General features: G+C 38.0%; 1 protein-coding gene across 1 annotated transcript in view; it reads right to left on the bottom strand.

Moving 5' to 3' along the window:
• Positions 1-6,194: 6,194 nt before the first annotated feature.
• Positions 6,195-21,450, bottom strand: part of LOC122642101 (histone acetyltransferase GCN5) — a 99,570-nt gene continuing 84,314 nt past the window's right edge. The window contains exons 9-13 of the mRNA XM_043835518.1: positions 19,693-19,747; positions 18,641-18,762; positions 16,969-17,062; positions 6,393-6,534; positions 6,195-6,295 (exon numbers count right to left, since the gene is read on the bottom strand). Of these exons, the coding sequence (XP_043691453.1) occupies positions 6,229-6,295; positions 6,393-6,534; positions 16,969-17,062; positions 18,641-18,762; positions 19,693-19,747 (480 nt within the window). The 3' untranslated portion in view covers positions 6,195-6,228. The remainder of the gene's footprint in view (positions 6,296-6,392; positions 6,535-16,968; positions 17,063-18,640; positions 18,763-19,692; positions 19,748-21,450) is intronic.

Genomic DNA, 21,450 nt, shown 5'->3' with positions numbered 1-21,450 from the left:
CTTATATGAGATATATTATTGCGCTTTGTAATAATACGGTGGGTGGGCCACATGTAATATAGAAATGAAATTAAAATAAATTATTATATTAATTTGGATTATCTATAGATAATAAGAAAAAAGAAAGCAAGCTCAGCCGATATTAAAGTGGCAAGGAAACAATGAAAATACACGAGTAGACGTTAAAGCTGTCCCCTTATCAATGTTAGAATAAGCAATGTGACTAACAATAAATAGAATACCAAAAAAAAAAAACATATTCTTCCAGCACATTTGCTACAATGTATCTTCAGGAAAATGTTTAAATAGATAAATGATAAAAAATAAAAAAAAATAAAAATGTAACCAAAAGGGATCATGGTAGTAATTCAATAAATAAATAATTTTTTTTACAAAAAAAAATTGAATAAATAATTTTGGGAAGGGGGATCGCTATCAGCAGCATGACCCCTACCCCAGTGTAGGGCATCCAACAAGGATGAAAATTTCATTTCATGGGAGCGGGGCAGTAATTTCACTTTTCTTATGTCTAGATGTAGGCGCCACACAGCCTGGCAGCTTTTTTCCCCATAATTTTGGATGTGAAAGGCCTTCATTCCCAACCGTCCATGGTGTTAGACCAATTTTGGAGATGTCAAAGCTCAAAAATATTGGTTTGAAACGTAGATACATCTCTAATGTTTAATCCCATTTTGTGCTTCAAATAGAACAAGACATAACTCCTTGTGTCTTTGATCTCGATCAACGTATTCTCTTTCCATGGCTTCCACTTTTCCAATTTCTGAAACATAGGTAGAGGAGTATTGGAGGGGGTCGACCGTAAACCACTTCAACAATTTGGATCCTCTACTGCCGAGCTACTCGGTAGAACCGTGCTGCCTTGACACAGCGAGGCGTGCAATGACCTTCTTATCCCTATCCAAGCGCCTTGCTCGAGTGGGGGTAAGGCAGTCATTGCGTGCCTCACCATGTCTGGGCAGCACAGTCCTTCCAGACAGCTCGGCAATAGAGGATCTGAATCCATTCTAACGGGGTAGTCTTAATGGTGGAATGCTAGTATTGTAATAGTATCCATCCCACGCAACCCATTTTCCCCATTCTTTGGGATGTGATCCAATGAAGCAACGTAGATACATTTCTAATGTACGCGTTCGCCACTTCACTTTGCCAGTCCGTTTGAGGGTGATATGCTGAACTAAAGTTGAATTTGATCCCTTTGAGTTGAAAATTTTTGGTTCAAAATTTACTGGTGAATATTGGATCTCAGTCACAGACAATGGTTTTGGGTAGTCATTGCAGTTTGTATATATTATCAAAAAGACTTGAGTGACTTCAGGAGATATGTATGGGTGAGACAAAGGAATAAAGATGGCATATATTTACATTGCGTTTAGTTGCGTAAATTTTTGGATGTCTGCATTGAATCAGATGTAACATCCATAGATGAGAGTATTTATGGATTTGAAATTCTGACAAAATAACTATTTGGTTACCATGACTCTGAAACCAAATCTACCAGAATAACTGTTTAGTTACCTTGATTCTGAAACCTGAATCTACCAGAACCACTACGAGGATGGTGGTTTTGCCTTTACAATTCGAAAGCTTATCCACGAAATACATAGAAATATCTTCCCATATACATTTGAGAATTGAGAGTCGTTGCAGCAACCCAATTGGAGAGAAATTCTCAGACTTGTGGCATTGACACATGTCATATTGGGCAATCTTCTTTTGAATGATCCTCTACATCCATTGCCAAAAGAAAGTTGACCTTATCTGTTAAAAAACTGATATCAAAAGAAGGAGAGGACGGAAGATAGCCTGAGTCGAACGAGAACGCTCTGTCCTTAAGATAGTATTTGCACCCTATTACTGCACTGGGTTACAACAAATCAGCATCCTAAGATAAAATAGGCTAGACTGATTACTGATTTGCAGAGACAATAATCACTTGAAACTATTAGAGAATTGAGAATTTGTTAATGTCTGACTGACTGAAATCGTACCACAAAAATTGAATGATTTGGGCTATCTATTTCACCTCTATTTATAGTGGTGGATGTATCTCTTCAAGACACCTCATGGAATGGGTGTGTTCAGTGACATGAGTGGATAGAATTAAAAGATTCTAATCCAAGCACTCATGTGTAAGTGTCTCTTGAAGATACCCCATGGTGTAGATGTGTCTCTTGGATCAATGGATTAGATTAAAAGATTCTAATCCAAGTGCTATGAATGCACCTATACAAATGAATATGTCTCTTTGAAGATACATGTCCCTTAGCCAATAAACCAGGCCAACATTGAACCAAAAAATGACCCAAAGTCACCACAAAATCAGGCCAACATTGAACCAAAGAATAACCCAAAACCGTCCACGTAATTATTGAAAAAATTCCAACATTATCCATTGGAATGTTCTTAGTAACCTTTATGGGTACTACCATGAAATTCTCCTATAATTTTATCAATCAAATGAGACTCTTTTGGCAAGTAAATTCTCGCCTCAAAGTAAATTAAACCATCTTTAATCCGCCTAGGTCCTACTACTTCTTCATCTTGTATGTGTTCAATCAGTTGTTGCATTTTAGGGTTGGACTCTATCTCCCTTTTGATTGTTGCAACCCATTCCACGAGGGGAGAAGATAAAGCTACGATTTGTGGCCTACTTCCTCTTCCTCCTCTATGTCATCACGTCTAGAGAGGGCATCGGCAGCTGCAATTTTCTTTCTTCTTGTACTCCATAAAATCACAGCTCTGAGTTTGTATAGTCATCGTTATAGCGTGGGAGACGTTATCTTCTGATTTCACAATACTGTAAAATCTTGTGGTCGGTTTGTACCACAAACCATTACCCTATTAGATAAGAATGCTTGGCGCGTTGGTTAAATGCTCACTTGCTGAACGCTTGATCACGGGTTCAAGTCTTGGAAACAGCCTTTCTGGAAACAAGGGTAAGACTGTGTACATTTGACCTTCCCTAGATCCTGCTAAATGCGGGAGCCTTGTACTGGGTAGCCCTTTTTTTTATTTTTTTTAAATTTTTTATTAAGAATGCCATTTTTTTTTAACTGCTACTGCCAAGACCATTATCTCTCTTAAGTGGATAATAACAAGTTTCTTCCCTGTAATGCCTTGTTGAGGATAGCGATTGGTATTTCCTGCATGAAGACATCACCTATGCCAACTCTACTGGCATCATTCACACTCGATAATAAACTTCTTCGAAAAGATCAGGTAAGGTGAGAATTGGTACTCAAGTCATGGCATCCTTTAATTGATGGAAAGCCATATCTGCAATAAAAGTTCACCCAAAGTGATTTTTCTTTAGCATTTGAATAAGGGGCCTAGCAATTTTACTTTGATCTTTAATAAATTTTCGGTAATGCCTTGTGAACACAAAGAACTTGCACATGGTCTTAACAAGATCAACCTCCACTCCATCTTCTGAGATTATGTGACCCAAGTAGTGCACCTTTCTTTATCTGAATTGGAATTTTGCTCTTTTAACAAAAAGTTAATTTGTTAGCTCTAAAGATAATTAACATTGCTTTCAAATGGGCCAAGTCCTCATCCCACATGGCACTAAAAATCAATATGTCATTAAAGAACACTAAGATGAATTTCCTTAAATAATCTTGAAATACCTGATTTCATCAAAGATTGGAAAGTTGATGGAAGATTAGTGAGACCAAACGGCATTACCAGGAACTCATAATGACCATGGTGCGTCCTAAATATCATTTTCTCCATGTCCACCAATACTACTTGGATCTGATGTTACTCATATTGCAAATCAATTAAGCTTGGAGAAATAGCATGCTCCCTTGAATTCATCTAAGAGCTTATTGATCATATGGAACTTGTCTTTAATGGTCATCTTATTGAGCGCATGGTAATCAACACACATTCTCCACGATCTGTCTTGCTTTTTAACAAGAATCATAGGGGAGGAATATGGGTTGTTACAAGGATGGATGATGCTAGATGGGTAAGCATCTCAACTAATAACCTGTCGATCTCGTGTTTCTGATAATGTGGATAGAAGTAGGATTCCACGTTCATTGGAGAGCTATTGGCCTTCAAAGGTATTTTCTGGACGTGCATCCTAGGTGGCGGTAACCCCTTATGTTCTACAAAGATGTCTTGAAATTCGGTTAGGAGTTGTAGTCGAATAACTGTCCACCTATTTTGGCATGGGAATTAGCTTTGAGAGGAAATATAGTTGCAGTAGGACTCCTTGTTGACTTCTGCATGCATCATGGTTAGAGTCATTAAAGAGAGAATGGATCATCTGCACGTACCAACACGTGGACGTAAATTTCAGAGCCAATCACATTTTAATTTTGTTTCCATAATTACATGTTCGAGCACTTACCTAGACTGGCAATTCTTTCTCCAGTGACCACCATCACTTCGAAATGACCCTTTTCCGTGGATTGTATAATCCCACTCTTCTCACGACCTGATCACTTATAAAATTATGAGTACTTCCCAACTCATCAAAATCGTTAGAACTGTCTGATTAAGACCAAGACTCCTTGTCACGCATATGTTTTCAGGAGCCCTCACCATGCAACTAGTCTGTAATGAAATTTCGAGTAGGTCTTGGGTTGTCTCTACCACGTCACCCACTTGGTCTATTGTTGCTTCGCCTTCCTTCTCTTCATCGCAACCCTTGATCAAGAATACTTTCTTACATCGATGGCCCAGAACAAATTGTTCGTTATAGTTATAGCACAACCCTTTCACCCTCCTTTCTTGTGTCTCTGAAAAAGTCAACCATTTGATTGGAAGGAAAGACCCTTCCTTTTCGTATTTCTTATTACTGCGGTTACTCTTCTTGCATTATAAGATGGAAGAACTCAATGTTGGCTGGAGTTTCAAGCTTCATAGAGCCAGGACAAACCAATGGTAGCGGATAACGTGGTTGGTTGGCCAACTGTGACATCAACTTTGATTTGGTCTTTCAGCTCGCTGTTAACAAAAAAAAAAAAAACAAAATAATTGAACGATCTATGTGGCTGAAGGAAGCCCACTTTGGAAAGCAACTTCTCGAACTTGGATTGATAATCTATAACAGTGCTGAGTTGTTATAACTTGGCTAACTCCCTAAGGAAATCTTGGAAAGGAGTCGGCCCAAACCTTGAGTGTATCCCTTCGCAAAAGAGGCGCTATGTCACCACCTCTTCATCATGTTTAAAGACTTGGTACCACAATTATGCGTCTCCTTCTAAGTGAAAGGAGGCCACACGCTCCTCGGTGTCCGATGAAACTCAAAGAGTTGTTCAGCCCGGCATGTCCAACTGATTATGTCCTCCCCATTATAGCGAGGAAAGTCTGACTAAACCAATTTGGGTATCAATGTCTACTGAGAAGTAGCTGAACAAAGTCCCGTATTTGGAATGAGTGGTAGCCCTTGAGTTTTCACCTACCTCTTACTGAGGAAGAGGATGAGACACACTGAACTTCTCAAATAGATCATTAAGCCTGTCCAGGATCTATGGCTGCTGAAGAAGAATATGTTGCTGTCCTTCATTGAGAGAGTTCAAGTCACCTTCAAGTTTTTCAAACCGTTGCGAGTCCATATCCCAGCTCTGATACCAAGTTGGTATGTACGAGGAGGATTGGTTGTGTTTCCCTATCTTGGATGGAGGGTACGAGTGGACCAAGAGAAATAGTAGGATTATCTTAACCGAATAAGCTTACCCCATTCACAAAGAGAGAATTTGTAAGAGTTAAAGCATATCTTGCATTTCATATTCATCACTATTAAATAGCAATACAATAGTAATTACAAGTTACGACACTGAAACTAGCTCACTCCAGGTACTCCACTACTCGCTTACAACCTACAATTTGTAAAAGTTAAAACATATCTTGCACTTCATATTCATCACTATTAAATAAAAATACAATAGTAATCACAAGTTACAACGACACTGAAACTAGCTCACTCCAGGTACTCCACTACTCACTCACAACCTACAATTCCTTCTATTAACTTATACTTGCAAATTCGCATAAATAAATAAAATAAAAAAAAAGAACCCTTCTACTTACAACGTCTACTAAATTCCTACTAGCTTCCCCACTATATAGCATCTATAACCACCCGAGCCAGCCTTGCATGTGATATGCTTACATGAGCCATGCAAGTTCGTAACAATAAGCTTGAACTCTGTTTAAGAAAACAGCTTCCAACCTGACAGCCTATAACAGTTGTTACTGCTGAAGTTTGCTGCAAGATTGAAGATGAGCTTGAACTTTGTTTGTGAAAACAGTTTCCAGCCTAAACACCAGATCAAGCCCAACAATTAGTGATAATACTGGAGAAACAAAATTAGGAAATAGTCTCGGAATTTTGAGCAAGTTAGTAATAGACTTACCTGGTTGAACATTTGTAATATATGGTTTCAGGAGAGTTATATGTGCGTGCATTGGCAAACATCCTCTTGGCATCCGCAACAAACATCTCAAATGTCACATAATACTGCTCTGATTCCAGCCTCTTTGACATCGTCTTCAAATCTTTAGTACCAGAAGAGTCAATTAAAACATGTCCAAACAACCAGGATATTAAATTTTCTTAGTTATCCTATTCTTTTGTATACACCTAAATATAGTACTTGAATTGAAGAGGAGAGAAAAATGGAAAAGAAAAAGTAAGACAATTTTTGGTATCTACATAATAAAATCCAGCATTAATCATATTAGAATTTGAGAGACATTGAAAGGATTCATGATAAAAAAAAAATGATCAAATCCTTCATATACTCCCTACTATGATAAATGCAAAAGCAGAGAAGAATTATTTATGCCAAAAAAAAACCTCGGAGAGAATTCTATCCAAAACAAGCAATTGCTTCATTTATATAGCTTCGTACCTCAATGAAGGGTAAAGTAGAAATCACAAAAATGAATTGATATTATTGGGCATAGAAATCACAAAAATGAATTGATATTATTGGGCAGCAAACTTTCTCTAGGTCATGTGTTGCTGCATTGACAAAAGTCAAAAGTTGATGGGGTAGCTAGGTTAGATCGGTTAAATAGCTTTCTGAATTCTATATGGTAAATGTTTCCCATTTCGGGAAAATGTTTGGAACTTCAAATATTCAGGAGAGGATTACCTATTCAGGCAAGGGCACAGGCCCTGGCTGCCCCTGTTTTTTTTATTTTTATTTTTATCATATATATGATATAATTATGTCTAATTGAATATTATAGATATTTTGGTATATTTATTACATACAGGGTCAGGCTCGGCCCAGCCCCGGGCCTGGAAATCTCAGCACTGGTGCATACCCGCGGGATAAGAAACCCAGCCCAGGCCCTGTTGGTCCCTGAGGGTGGGCTTGGGTGAGCTCTGGGTCACCGGGATAAGCTTGCACTCTTAGCGATATTACTTTGCAATGTGATTTCTATAAATAAAAAAAAAAAAAAACAAAAACAAGGCATACCCAATGCACAAGGCTCCAGCCACAGCGGAGTCTAGGGAGGGTCATAATGTATGCAGCCTTACCCCTGCTTTTGCAATGTGATTTCTATATTCAGTCAAAATTAACTTCATAAATCTATGTATTCCCCAATCCCCATGCATCAATCATAATGACAAAGAATGAACAGCAAACAATTTTGCTGCCACATAGCATAGTTGCCAAGGTGTTAAGGCGGACCACATACTTTCCTTACTTGAAGGAGTGATTCTTTCAACAACTTTCAAGTGTGATTCCTTAAAAATCTATTGACGCAATGCTCCTTGGCTTTCTCCGTGTTTTTCACTTATTTTCTTTATTTTATTTTATTGACCAGCAAGAACAAGATATTTTTATTTAATTGTGGGAACTGAATGGCCATACATGAAAACTTTAGTAAAATAAAAAAAATAAAAAAATAAGAGAAATAAATATATTTGATTTTTCATAACTTGATTTTTTGAAGTCCTCCAAAAAGAGGTAAGAGGACTCCAACAATGTCAGTTAATTTATATTATTGTATTTCTGCTTCACCATGCCATCCTCATAATTTTACACCAAACTTTGAACCTTATGTGCCCCTAATTTACAATTCTTATTATCACTGTAGCCTTCCAGACTATTTTCCCCTGTAAATCTTAAGTTTCCCTATATCTTGTTGGAATATGTACACCAGAATACTGTGGGGGTATTCTGGTCCTTTTAGGGTAGTTAATTATTATTTCATTAGGTATAGCCTTGTCTCTTATAGAGTCGGTTAGTGTAAGGGTATTTCTGTCCCCTTTGTAATTTTCCCTTTATTATAAATAAAGGGCTTGTCTAATCAATTAGATCATTCAAGCTATTCACTCAAATCTTGTTTTGCTAACATGGTATTAGAGCCAATTCTCTGATTTAGGTCAGAAAGAAAGGAAAAAACTTTTTTTTTCATCACTTTCTCCCTCTTTTCTCTCTCTCTCGGCTATTACTTCTTTTGTTGTTTTTTGGTTCTCATCATTGTAAGAGGGCAACACTAATGAGGTGATCCAATGATTTAGTTGCTGCCCTCCAACCTACCTATTCTTTTTTCATAACATAATTTCTGCTCGATGGCTGCTGGAACCATCTCTGTGATATTGGAGTTGTCCAGAATTTTTGAAGTCAGATCCCTATCACTATTGAAGGTTGATTTTCCATTGTTGGAGCTTCATCTGCAACCTTAACCAGCACCTATCCATCTCCTACCCATTGTTTGAAGACCCCTAACCCAAATCGATCTCTCCTTTCAGGGTTTTACAAAACCCTGACAAAACCCTGAAACATATCGAACTTTGGGTTAGGGCTGTTTGCTGCTGCTGTAATTTTTTGGAGGTGTTTCTACCATAAAGAGAGATACTCTACCTCATCAAGTAATGGCTTGAAGAAGTTCTTTTTCCTGCGATGGCTGCTGCCCTATTTTTCTGCAATCAAGTCTCATTATTACTGGAGATTGGTTGTTCGCATTGGAGGTCCCATTCTAGCAGAACTGATCAGCATCTATTGCAAGTCTACATCAACAATTGAAGCCCCCTTTCCCTAAATCGATCTCACTCTCAGGGTTTTGGACCTGACTCTAATCGATCTTAGGGTTAGGGTTGTTCTATCTTGCTGATTTTTTGAGGGGAGTCTTATACATACAAGAGAAACACTTGACCCAAATATCAGCATATCATTTTTGGAGTTTTTTTAAACAAATTCAGGTTTCTTCTTTATGGTCAATTTCTCCAACTATCATCCTATATTTTTCTAGTTCCTCTGTGGCTGGCTGCATCAATTTCTGCTGGATTTGCTGAGTTATTTGTCTTCTAATTGCTGGTTCTATTGAGCTTTTATTCAACCCTAGCTGGTTCTGTTGATTGGCTTCTGTAAACATGACTGGTTAAGATATTACTGCTGCCTTCGTGAGGACTACTGCTGCCGTGGTTTTGAGACTGAATCAGCCTGCTATTGGAGATCGAAGTTCTTTCACCTTGTTGAAGAGTCGAATCTACTACTCTGGAGATCAGTTTCTATTTGGGATTACAACAGTTTGTTCCATGGTTATTGGTCGCAACTTCAAATCTATTCAGTTGTGTGAAGCTTTTCTGCAGGTTTATATCCAGCTTACTCTGGGAGATTGATCCAAGCATTATTCTCTAATTCAGGTCTGATCCAAGTTTTATAGAAGGATATTACATCGATTCTGCCCAGATATTTTCATCAGTTCTGTCTTGCAACTGGGAGATTATAGATTGGACTTCTTTTTGCACACTGGTTCTTCCTTGTTTGAAGATCGATCAAGTCTTGAAGATTGGAGCCTTTCCTTTGTTCCAAATCGCATCTGTTTTTTGTTATTTAAATCTGATCTGATCATTGGAGGTTGGTGTTCGATTTTGCTCTGCAGGAGTTCCATCTCAGAAGTTTGTTTGATCGATTGAAGAAGGTTGACGATTGATATGTTGCATTGTTTTTCTCCAATGACTTGTTTTTCCCATTGCTTCTTCAATTACCCATATCCCATTGGTATTAACCCATAACAACTTTGGAAATTTCTGGTAAATCATATTTTTGCCATTCTTTCCTTTTTAATTACCCATAGCACCCTTGGAAAATTCTGAAAAATTAAAATTTTGCCATTATCCATTACATCATCTCTGTCATTTGTCCACGTGTACTACTACACGTGAGGGGGAGACTGTACAATTCCATTGCAGACATTGCAGAAAATGCAGAAAATTGCAGACATTGCATAACTTGCAGGAACATTTGTGCAAAACATTGAAGATCAACTTTTTCCACCATTGCCATTGGGTATCTTTAGTTATTGGGTTGAATTTGCCGTAAGGGGGAGATTGAAGTATTGAAGAGTATTGAAGATATTTTGGGGATCTTATTTGGCTGCCCTATTTGAGGATTTACAGTTGGGTTGATTCAGGTCTTTCCACTGCTTGCTGCCCTAGTTATTTATCTTCAATATTTTATGTCATTATGACGATCCGAGATTCATCACTGGACAGCTATTGAAGATCGTTGAAAGCTGCCTTTTTTGGAAGATTGTGTTCTGCCTTTATTGAGGTCGGTGGTTCTCTCTATCTTGAAGATCGACCCTTCCCAGGCTTTACAGAACATTCCTGTCCCGGTTTGCTGATCAAGACTGTCCAGGTTTGGAAGATCAATTATCTCCAGTTCTTGAAGATTTATTATGTCCAAGATTATTTGTGAGCTTCATCCATTCCGCCAATGTGTCAAGCTGGACTCTACTATAACTCTGTTTCTTCCTATTTTGTTCAAGTTGGGCATTAGTGCTTTATAGGTGCCAACTTGAGGGGGAGTGTTAGAATGTTGGAGTGCATTTATGAGTTCAAGATGGAGTTTCCTTTTGATATATGTATACTCCAGCTTGAGGGGGAGTGTTGGAATATGTACACCAAAATACCGTGGGGGTATTCTGGTCCTTTTGGGGTAGTTTAGTTATTATTTCATTAGGTATAACCTTGTCTCTTATAAAGTTGGCTAGTGTAGGGGTATTTCTGCCCCCTCTGTAATTTTCCCTTTATTAAAAATAAAGAGCTTGCCTGATCAATTAGATCATTCAAGCCATTCACCCAAATCGTGTTTTGCTAACATATCTCTATAAACAAAATAGTCAATTTGAATTTAATGTTACCCGGTGGTGGTCCTGAATCAATTTGGTATCCTCACATTGTCCATACACAAGGTTTTTAGAACTTGACATGGCCTATACCAACATTCAGATATGTATCCTAATGGATTCTAGACCTCTAAGGGAATATTCACTTGTATTTAGCAGGATGATCTGCCTTGGAAATATTAATTGAAAGGTAGACAGCTTCTGAAGTTGGTTGCATGACCTGTAGTTGGAAGTAATATGAATCCAGCATGTAAAGGGAAAATCGGAAGCAATTGGTAAACAGTTCAAACCAATAATGACACCAACTAGAGAAGTCAGATAAGAAGTATCTAGAGAAGATATTGCTGACATTAAACCCGGGGGAATTGAAGTTTAAGTCTCACAGGAAGGTGAGAAGGAAGTAGAGCAGTAAGAGTCAAGGTGAAGAGAGGTGAACCTGATAGAATAATTTGCCACTTCCATTTTTCCAGTGTTTTTTCTACCGAGTACTGTGAGTCCTTTCTAGGAATGAGCCTTCCTCCTGTCCAGTAAAGAAAAATCTGGGGGAAGGGGGCACCTTCAAAGGTGCAGTTTTTCATTTAGTGCACTTGACAAAGTTCTTAAATTTAACCATTTTGTTCAAGGGAAGTGATCATATCCAATGCTTTCTAATTGTGTATCCCCCTCCCCCCCCCCCCTCCACATCTTATCTTGATCCGTCCTTACTCCAAAGAAGAGTCGTGTTTTAGTTAGGTTGGGGCTGGCTTTGGGTGTGGCAGAAATTATTGCCACCTAAAGGATGCAGATGGGCAGTAGAAAATGTCAGTAGTTCAGTTATTCAACAGCAGTGTTTTGGTCTATTTGGTTAAAAATGAAAAAAGAAAGAATTTTAGTGGTTGCTGTCTTCTGGCCAACAATATTGCTTCCAAAGCAAAGGAGCTAATTATTTCTTGTGAAGCGATATGTTAAGGGTTTCAAGATATGTCTATCGTTGAATCTGAACCAAATGGGGTTGCTATATAGATCTTGATTAACCATTCAACTTTATTTACAGTCATGTTAATAGTCAATCCAAAGCCATTCACATTTTTTCTTACCACTTCTTAACAAGTCACTTCTGGTCTACCTTTGGTCTTTTGACTCCTTTAATCTGTATGACTCCTCACCAGTGTAATCATGTCCTCCATTACAAGTACCCATACCACATCCATGGTACGGGTCAGGAAAAAAAAAAGGAAACAACACAATATGTAATCCCGTTGTTTTGGTAGGTAACTCATTCAATCGAGGTTCTGTACTTGCAAGACAAAATAAAATATGAAATTTCAAATAAGGCGAAAAACGTAGCAAATTCTAATGACATGTGTTAAGAGTGTGTATATGTATCGGTTAGAGGTCCATGGACCTCTATACCATGGGGTGGTTCTTTTATATAGTTTCTATCTAATTAGATAGTTCTTATCTAAGTTACTTTTAGTTTCTTAGTATAGCTAGATTAGACTTTCCTTTTGTAATAAGGTCTCCTATTACTGTTATGATTTGTTTTTACTAATATAAATAGGGAGGCTGGCGGTAGTTCATTCTTACCTATCACACATCCTCTCCTTCCATATCTCAACTTCTCCATCATCTTCTCCTTCTCTCTTCTTCTTTTACTCTGGTTACTTAGATACTGTTGGATTATGTACCCAGAATACCGTGGGGGTATTCTGGTCTTTTGGGTAATTTATTTCTGGTTTAATTATGTATTACCAACTCTCTTTATGAGAGTCGGCTAGAGCAGGGACCATTTTGTCCTATTGTAATTTTTTCTTCATTATAAATAGAGAGCTTATCTGATCTTTCTGATCATTCAAGCCATTCATTCAATTGTGTTTTGTTAACATAGCATCAGAGCCAATTCATCTGATCTAAGTTCCAAAACACCCCCCATCGTTTCTCTCTCTCATCTTCCTCTCCTCTTTCTCTCAGCTTCTTCTTCTTCTTTTTCTTTCTGGTTTTTTACCTTGCTTAAAGGGCAGCACTAATGAGGTGATCGAATGATCTAGTTGCTGCCCTCCATCTACCTCATCAATCGATGATAACAAGGAGTTCCTTTTCTGTGATAGCTGCTGCCCTGTTTTGCTTCTGCGATTTTTTGGAGACTCTCCCTCTTGAAGATCAAGTCTCATTATTACTAGAGATTGGTTGTTCGCATTGGAGGTCCCATTCTAGCAGTCCTGGACAGCATCTATTGCAAGTCTACAACAACAATTGAAGCCCCCTTTCCCTATATCGATCTCACTTTCAGGGTTTTCCAAAACCCTGACACTCATCGATTTTAGGGTTAGGGTTGTCCCATCTTGCTGATTTTTTAAGGGGAGTCTTATACATACCAGAGGAGCACTCAACCCTGATATCTGCCTCATCCTTGGAGTTTTTTTGCAAAAATTCAGGTTTCCTTTTTTGGATCGATTTCTCCTATAATCGATCTATTTATTTTCTGGTTCTTCTGTGGCTGGCTGCATCGATTCCTGCTGGTTCTGTTGAGTTATTTATCTTCTTCTTACTAGTTCTATTGATTGGTTTATGCAAGTATGTCAGACCTTACTATTGCTACTTCTGGGATTGATGGACAGACAAGGACTGAAAATCTGCCTTTCGCTGCACCTATTAAACTCGATGGAACAAACTATTTAATGTGGTCCAGATCTACTTATTTGACCATTGCTGGTCAAGGACTTACTGAACATATTAGTAGCAGTAACACAACGCCAACCGACACTGGTCCTCTATAGGATCGATGGTTGTCCAATGATGCTATGGTGATGTCCTATTTGCTACACTCTATGCAACCTGACCTCTCCAGCAACTACTTATTATTGGATACAACCCATCAAATATGGAGTGCAGCCAAGGAGACTTATGAGCAAGTAGGGAATGATGCTCAAGTGTAGGAGATTCGCAAAAAGATTCATGACACCACACAGGAGTTTTCAGTTTCCAAATACTATGCTGCCCTCAATAGTTTATGGCAATAATTGGATCACTACTCAGATTTTCAGCCTTCTACTGCACAGCTGATATTGCTGCCTATCGCAAGCACGTGGACAAAATTCGTGTTTATGATTTTTTTGGCAAGACTGAATGTTGAATTTGATCCTATCCGTGTGCAAGTTCTGAGCCGATCTCCTATCCCTACATCGGAGAAGTCTTTTGCTTTGGTTCATACTGAGGAGACACGTCGGGCTGCTATTACACACTCCTACTGTTGATAGACCAGCTTTACAAGCTGCTGGTTCCAGCCCTACTACATCTGATGGCAATGCTTCCACCAAGGAGCCTGTAAAGTGTGAACACTGCAACAAACCTTATCACACTAAGGCTACCTGTTGGAAATTATACGGGAAACCGGCTGATTTTGAGGCCCAACGTGGTCGTGGCAAAACTAAAAACAAGGCTAATCACACTGAAAGTGTAGCTATAGTTCCCACAACTGACAATGGTCTCTCCTAGGAAGAATTACACGTTTTCAGGCATATGTTACAGGCTTCCGCTGTCTCTACTACATCACTTCTTGCCACCTCTTCCACTCCTTAAGGTTCCAACTTTGCCCACTCAGGTATTTCATTTGGTGGTCATAGTGCATCGGTTGTCTCCATTCCTTGGATTATAGACTCCGGTGCCACTGATCATATGACAAGTTCCTCAAGTCTTTTTCATAAAGGAAATTTACGTCTACCACCCCTGAGGTTTCAAACAATTACATCTACCACCCCTGGAATTTAAACAATTACGTCCATACCCCTGAGTACTAACTCGGTTAGTTTTATTTCTAAAAGACAATTTTGCCCTTTCTTATTTGTTATTGGGTAAATGGCACATAGGGTACCTAATGTTTTAACATATTATAATTTAAGTACCCAATGTTTCACATATTGTGTTTGAGGTACTAAAACAGATTATAACTAACCTAATTACTCAATTTTTTATTTTTTTCCAATTTTGCCCTTAATGAGACCCACCACATCATCGTCCCTTCTCCTCCTCCTCCTTCCTCCTCTGGCCCCACCACATCATCGTCCCTTCTCCTCAGGGAAGAACCTTTTGAGGTGTTGTTGGGTATTACATAATCAAATATCTTCCTGATGTTTCAATTAAGCGCCTCAAAGCTCGGTTGGTTGCAAAGGAATTTACTCAAACTTATGGGGTCGATTATTTTGAGACTTCTCTAGTAGCACGTCTTAATTCTATGTGAGTTCTTATCTCATTGGTAGTGAATCTTGATTGGCCCATGTTTCAGCTAGAAGTTTATATGGAGCAACCTCCAGGGTATGTTGCTTAGGGGGAGAATGTGCGTCCAAGGTATGCTATCACCACAAGGCTATATATGGGCTGAAACAGTCTCCACGTGCCTGGTTCAATAAGTTCAGTAAAGTTATTGGTGGTTATGGGTTCACTCAGTGCGTCTTTGTTCACTCTGTGTCCTTGCGTCACTGGGGGGACAAGGTCGTGATCCTTGTCATGTACAATGATGACATCATAATCTCTGGAAATGACCCTTCTAGTATCGAAGAGGTCAAGGCATATCTCCACCGCAATTTTCAGATGAAGGACTTAAGAGTGCTCTGATCTTTTTTTGGGGATTGAAGATTGAACTTGTTCTTTAGAAGAAAGGTATCAGTTTGTGTCAGAGGAAATATGTTTTAGATCTTTTGTTTGAAACTGATATGTTGCGAGGTAAGCCTATTGACAACTCTATGGATCCGAATTTGGAACTTGGGGTGTGTGTGTGATGGAAAGGAGTTTTAGGATAAACAACAATACAGAAGACTAATTGGGAAACTTATTTATCTGATTGTCACTTGTCCGGATATTTCCTTTGATGTTGGAGTCATCAGTCAATTTATGGAGAGTCCTAAACATGCTCATTGGGATGTTGCTTGCCGCATTCTGAGATATCTTAAAGGTGCTCCTAGTAAAGGTCTTATTTATCATTGTGGGTTATTTTGATGCTGATTGGGCTGATGTTGTCAACAATCGTAGATCAACCATTGGATATTGTACATTTGTTGGTGGTAACCTTGTTTCTCAAAGCAGTAAGAAGCAAACTACTGTAGCTAGGTCGAGTGCAGAGACCGAGTATAGAGCTAATGGCTCATTCTACTGCAGAGTTGATGTGGTTGAAGTCTCTCCTACAAGAATTGGGGTTTTCTATTTCTCAACCAATGAATATGTATTGTGATAATCAAGCTGCGCCTTATATTTCTAGCAGTCCAGTTTTTCAAGAGAGGACCATATCTAAGTTGATTGTCATTTTGTGAGAAATGCAGTCATGCAAAAGCTTATTTCGACTCTGTTTGTCAACTCCAGCAATCAACTTGGTGATATGTTAACAAAGGCATTGTTTCAACCTACTTTTCTTAGTGGTTGTTCCAAGCTGTATATGGGAGATATATATACTCTAGCTTGAGAGGGAGTGTTAGAGTGTGTATATGTATCGGTTGGAGGTCCATGGACCTCTATACGATGAGGTGGTTCTCTTATCATGTTTCTATCTAATTAGGTGGCTCTTAAATAATTAGATAGTTCTTATCTAAGTTATTTTTAGTTCCTAGTATAGCTAGATTAGACTTTCCTATAGTAATAAGGTTTCCTATTACTGTTATGATTTGTTTTTACTAATATAAATAGGGAGGCTGGTGGTAGTTCACTCTTACCTATCACACATCTTCTCCTCCTTCCATATCTCGACTTCTCCATCATCTTCTCCTTCTCTTTTTTTTCTTTTACTCTGGTATCTTAGCTAACAAATTACAACATGAATCACACTAGTTTGACCAAAACGAAAAAGGAGACTAGAAAATATAATTGGCCTACCCATGGGGTCTTTGATTATATCATAATAATCAGGTACTTCACGCGCATCAACAGGCTCCTTGAATGGCCAAGCATCAGGATGATCATGCATTATCTGCTACCACACAAAGCCAGACATTAATAAAAAAATATATATACATCTATATGGGGCACCAATATGGCAAACCTTCTAAGTCACTAAGTGCGTAAACACCCATTCATCCATCGATAGATGCATACACACATAAGCAAACAAAGTGATTAATGCAAACCAGGAGTAAGATGATGCTCCAATCCATTATATCATGGAATGACGGAAAGGAATAGATTCCAAGTGCAGTCCACATGGGGAATTCCTAAGGTCATGGTCCACATAAGACACAGAATCAAAGGGTATTTAGAAAAACAAAAAGAATCAAAGAGTATAAAACAATAAGAAGTTACAGAGAATTATGATTATTTTTAGATGAATATTTTTTAGGATTGAGCATTTGGTTCTTTTATATTCTCCTTTTGTTCAATTTTTCCATATTTTGGAGGACAAATGAAAATTTTGTTACATGATATCTAATATCTTTAAACTGTTGATTGCTAGTACGATCAATTTTAGTCACATAGTCTTGTCCGGGTCTTGCTTGAAAATTTTGTACCTATTGCTCTCAGTTTATGCCGAATAACCTATATTAAGTGGTCCAAGGTTCTTTTGTCTTTTAATTCCCCAAGTCCAACATTCTGCGTTTAAGTGAATCCAACTTTTGAATTGTGTACTTTTCCCCCATTGAGTTCCTAATAATTAGCCTCATCATTCCAGAGATATCAAGAGGAAAAAAAAGGTTTGCCTATTCTATCTGAAAAAAGTGGTGAATGCACATTCTTGAAAGAGTTCTAATGTAACTGTTTTATGTCTTTAAGTGTGCATGGATCCTTTGATTAGATCATGACAAAACTTAGGTAGTTGTGAATAACGTATCAAATCCAATTTGTCCACTTGATCTCTTCTTTCTTTACTCTTTTAGTCTGCTTTTCCACCGGAAGCTCATTTTCGTATCCCTAATTTAGAATCAACTTTTAATATCTCAAAATCTTAACCTAGCTTCTCTAATCTCAATACAATTAATATATAGCAATCAACCCTTCATAGTTTTCTCAGTGTCTACGTGACCCAAGGGGTTGGAGGGGGCCTAGATGCAAGCGACCTAGGCGGCCAAAATGCGGCGACCAAGGGGATACTAGTTACCAAGGCGCCTAGATGTCAAGGCGACATCAACAGGGCGACCTAGGCAGCCAAAATGCCCGCCTAGGCGACCAAGGGGACACTAGTTGCCAAGGTGCCTGGATGCCAAAGTGATCACCTAGGAGACACCTTGACAACTATGCAACCCTTTCTTCAGCTTATCTTCTTTTACGTTTTAAAATCACCATTCATATACAATCAACCGAGATTATCATGTATATCTTTAAGGGGCCATTTCCACATTCGCAACACTAGTGAATTATCAATAAAATTTCCACTCATTTTCTCAGCATATTTAGTTAAACATGTTCTCACAAGAACAGCTGAAAGTATTCTGACTTTGGACTGAAACTCAAGGCAGTGGCTGCAGTACTTCATTAAATATTTATACAATGAAGCTCCTGTAACCAAACATAAAAGAAAAGACATAAAAAGTGAGTAATTGATCAGAGAACTCGCCTTCAAAAGTGATCGCATGAAGTTATTCAATATCTGCCGGTAGGAGACACTATCCGCAGAAGCACCTAATAATGCTTTAAAACGTGAATATCCCCACTGATCAGGAGTCCACCCAGCCTCTCCTGGGCAACAAAATTGAGATTGGATTCTGATTAGAAACAAGAATGCTGCAATAAGTCACTTACACTAGCATATTGTATTTTCAAGAAAAATTTACACGAAGGCTAATTCCCAAATTATCAATAACAACCTAACTGGAGTACTGGACAAAACCTCAACTATTATGAGCTATAGCAAAATAATAGTCCATCTTGCTTTTTCTTTTTCCTTTTTTTTTTTTCCATGTGATGTAGGTGCGAACAGAAATGGGCTTATTATTATTATTATTATTAATTATTAATTATATAACTATTATTATAATAATGGCAAGAGATCTCTATTTGGTCGCATGATCTCTACACAAGCGTCTAGGCCAATGGGTGAGCACGCCTGGGTATCTACCCAAGGGGGAGAGGCGTCATCTCACGGCGCCCTATGAGAGGGTGTAGAAAACACCACCAATTATCATTTTGAAACACTGTATAAGTCACATCACCAGACACCAATAGAAGACCTAAATTGCAAGATAAACACTACCATAACTTGAGAGAGAGAATGGGACTATGTACAATGGTGTTCCAGCTCAAGGAAAGATCTACATAGCATATGGCCTTGAGATTCTCTTAAGAAGACAGATGTCAAAAGGAACTAATACTGATTCAAGTGTCAACCTTGTAATGAACTATAAAGAAACAGATTACTGTCTATGATGGTTGAACACTAGGAATATGAACTAAACAATCTCAAGATCATAATCCAGCCAGTTCCTGACATTTGAACAACCATACAAACTTTTTTTGACGAGTGACAATAGCTGAAAATAGACAAAGAAATGCATATCATGCAATTAAAATAATAAGAAACAGAGAATTTGCTCAATGCAGAAACAGATTAAGGGCCATAATTCACGAAACTTACGAAATGTAGAAATTAGATGCAACTTGAAGACTTACTCAAACCAGGGATATCCTCAACTTTGATGACCTTTTTAGGAATCCCAGCTTCTTTCTGAATGCAAAACATTATCCACTTTCAGAAAGAAAGAAGAAAAAGAAATGTTCTCTATTACTGCATATTTTATTCTAATACAGAATTACTGCAGGCTCTCACTTATTTATGAAACAAATTTTAACTGTCTATTGTGGAGCTCACATGGTTGCATTCTTGTTTGGAGAAAGTAATAGTGAAGACAAGGATACAGATAAGATATCTCCATTTGTCTTGTCACTAGTCTAGATCATAGAAAGTGAGAAGGTAAGAGAGGTTGTTCAAGTTTGACCCATGTGAATCCATCAATTAACCTGGAGATAGAATTTGAGAACTTCCATCTTTACTTGTTTACTTATTAACAGGTATAGAGAATAGAGATTTATCAACTGGATGCACAAACTTTTTGGATCATGTCCAAGCATTAGTAGATCATATCGCTAGAAGAGATCTTTCATTTATTTATTTTGGCAAATCATCGGTGACTGAACCTGCAATTATGGTAGCAGTACAGGGTTTAGCTTTAGCACATTTCTACAATTTGTCCAGCCCTTTTTCATTTCAAGTGTGGAGGTTGAAGGTTCACAGCATCACCAAAATCTTATTAAAACTGGAGAAAAAAGCATTTCCACCCAGCCACATTTCCATTTGTACAAAAGTTGAGAATAGATTATTCTCGAAACTAATTTAATCTGGTTGAAGCTTTAAAAGGTAGGGAACTTGAGATTCATTTTGAGAAGAATGTCAAGGCCAGGATTTCCAAGGCCACAATACAATACAGGATTTCAGTAAGAATGGGATTTCGACCAATTGGAACATGTTGTCCTTCAATAAAGCATAGATTGTCCATATGTATATGACCATAGTTTAAAATCTCGTCTCAGCAGGCCATTTCGGCCTGACTGAAATGGCTGAGATACCAAAATTTCGGCAAGATTTCGCCAAATTTGGTATTTTCAGGCCCAATTTCGGTGGGTTTTAGGCAAAATGAAGGCCTGATACTTCATGTTAAACTTGTTTTAAGCTATATGAACATATTTAAATGTCCATATTGCAAAAATAGTCACTCAAAGTGGTGTTTTGGATTTGCACCCTTGTTTGATAGTATATGGTCGGATCCAGTTATATAAATAGTTAAATACACGTTGCCTAAGTACTAAAAGACATAATAAGCAATATAAACAAGTCATACAAAGATAAAGTCAATGGTAGCCTTTAAACTCATAAAGTCATAATCATAGAATTAAGTACATAGCCAAGATTACAATAGTCAATACACATACACTTTCGTAAATCCTAATACAACTGTCTACTAGTAGATAGTAGATCTGTGCGAATTCGCCAAACACTAGATTTTCTTATCTCCCTATTGATAATAGAAGTGATTTCCCGTTTTCCATTATTCATTCTGATTTATGGGTCCTTCTCGGACTGTTGATCGTAATGGTTTTCGTTGGTTTATTACTTTTATTGGGTTTATCTTTTTCATAATAAATCCAATGTTTTCTCTTGTTTTCAGTCATTCCATGCCATGATCCAAACTCAGTTTCAATGCCACTATTCGGTTCATTTGCAATGATAATGGCACGGAATACGTCGATGGTAGGTTTCAGCAGTGCCTTGACTACCACGGTATTCTCTCCCAAACCTCGTGTGTGAAGACACCGGAATAAAACAGCATCCCGGCGCAAAATCGTCACCCTTTTTTTTTTTTAAAAAAAAAA

Source organism: Telopea speciosissima, chromosome 1 (assembly GCF_018873765.1).
Source record: "Telopea speciosissima isolate NSW1024214 ecotype Mountain lineage chromosome 1, Tspe_v1, whole genome shotgun sequence".
NCBI lineage: Eukaryota > Viridiplantae > Streptophyta > Magnoliopsida > Proteales > Proteaceae > Telopea > Telopea speciosissima.
Note: the sequence above shows the minus strand (reverse complement) of the source record. Positions and strands in the feature narration are given on the sequence as shown.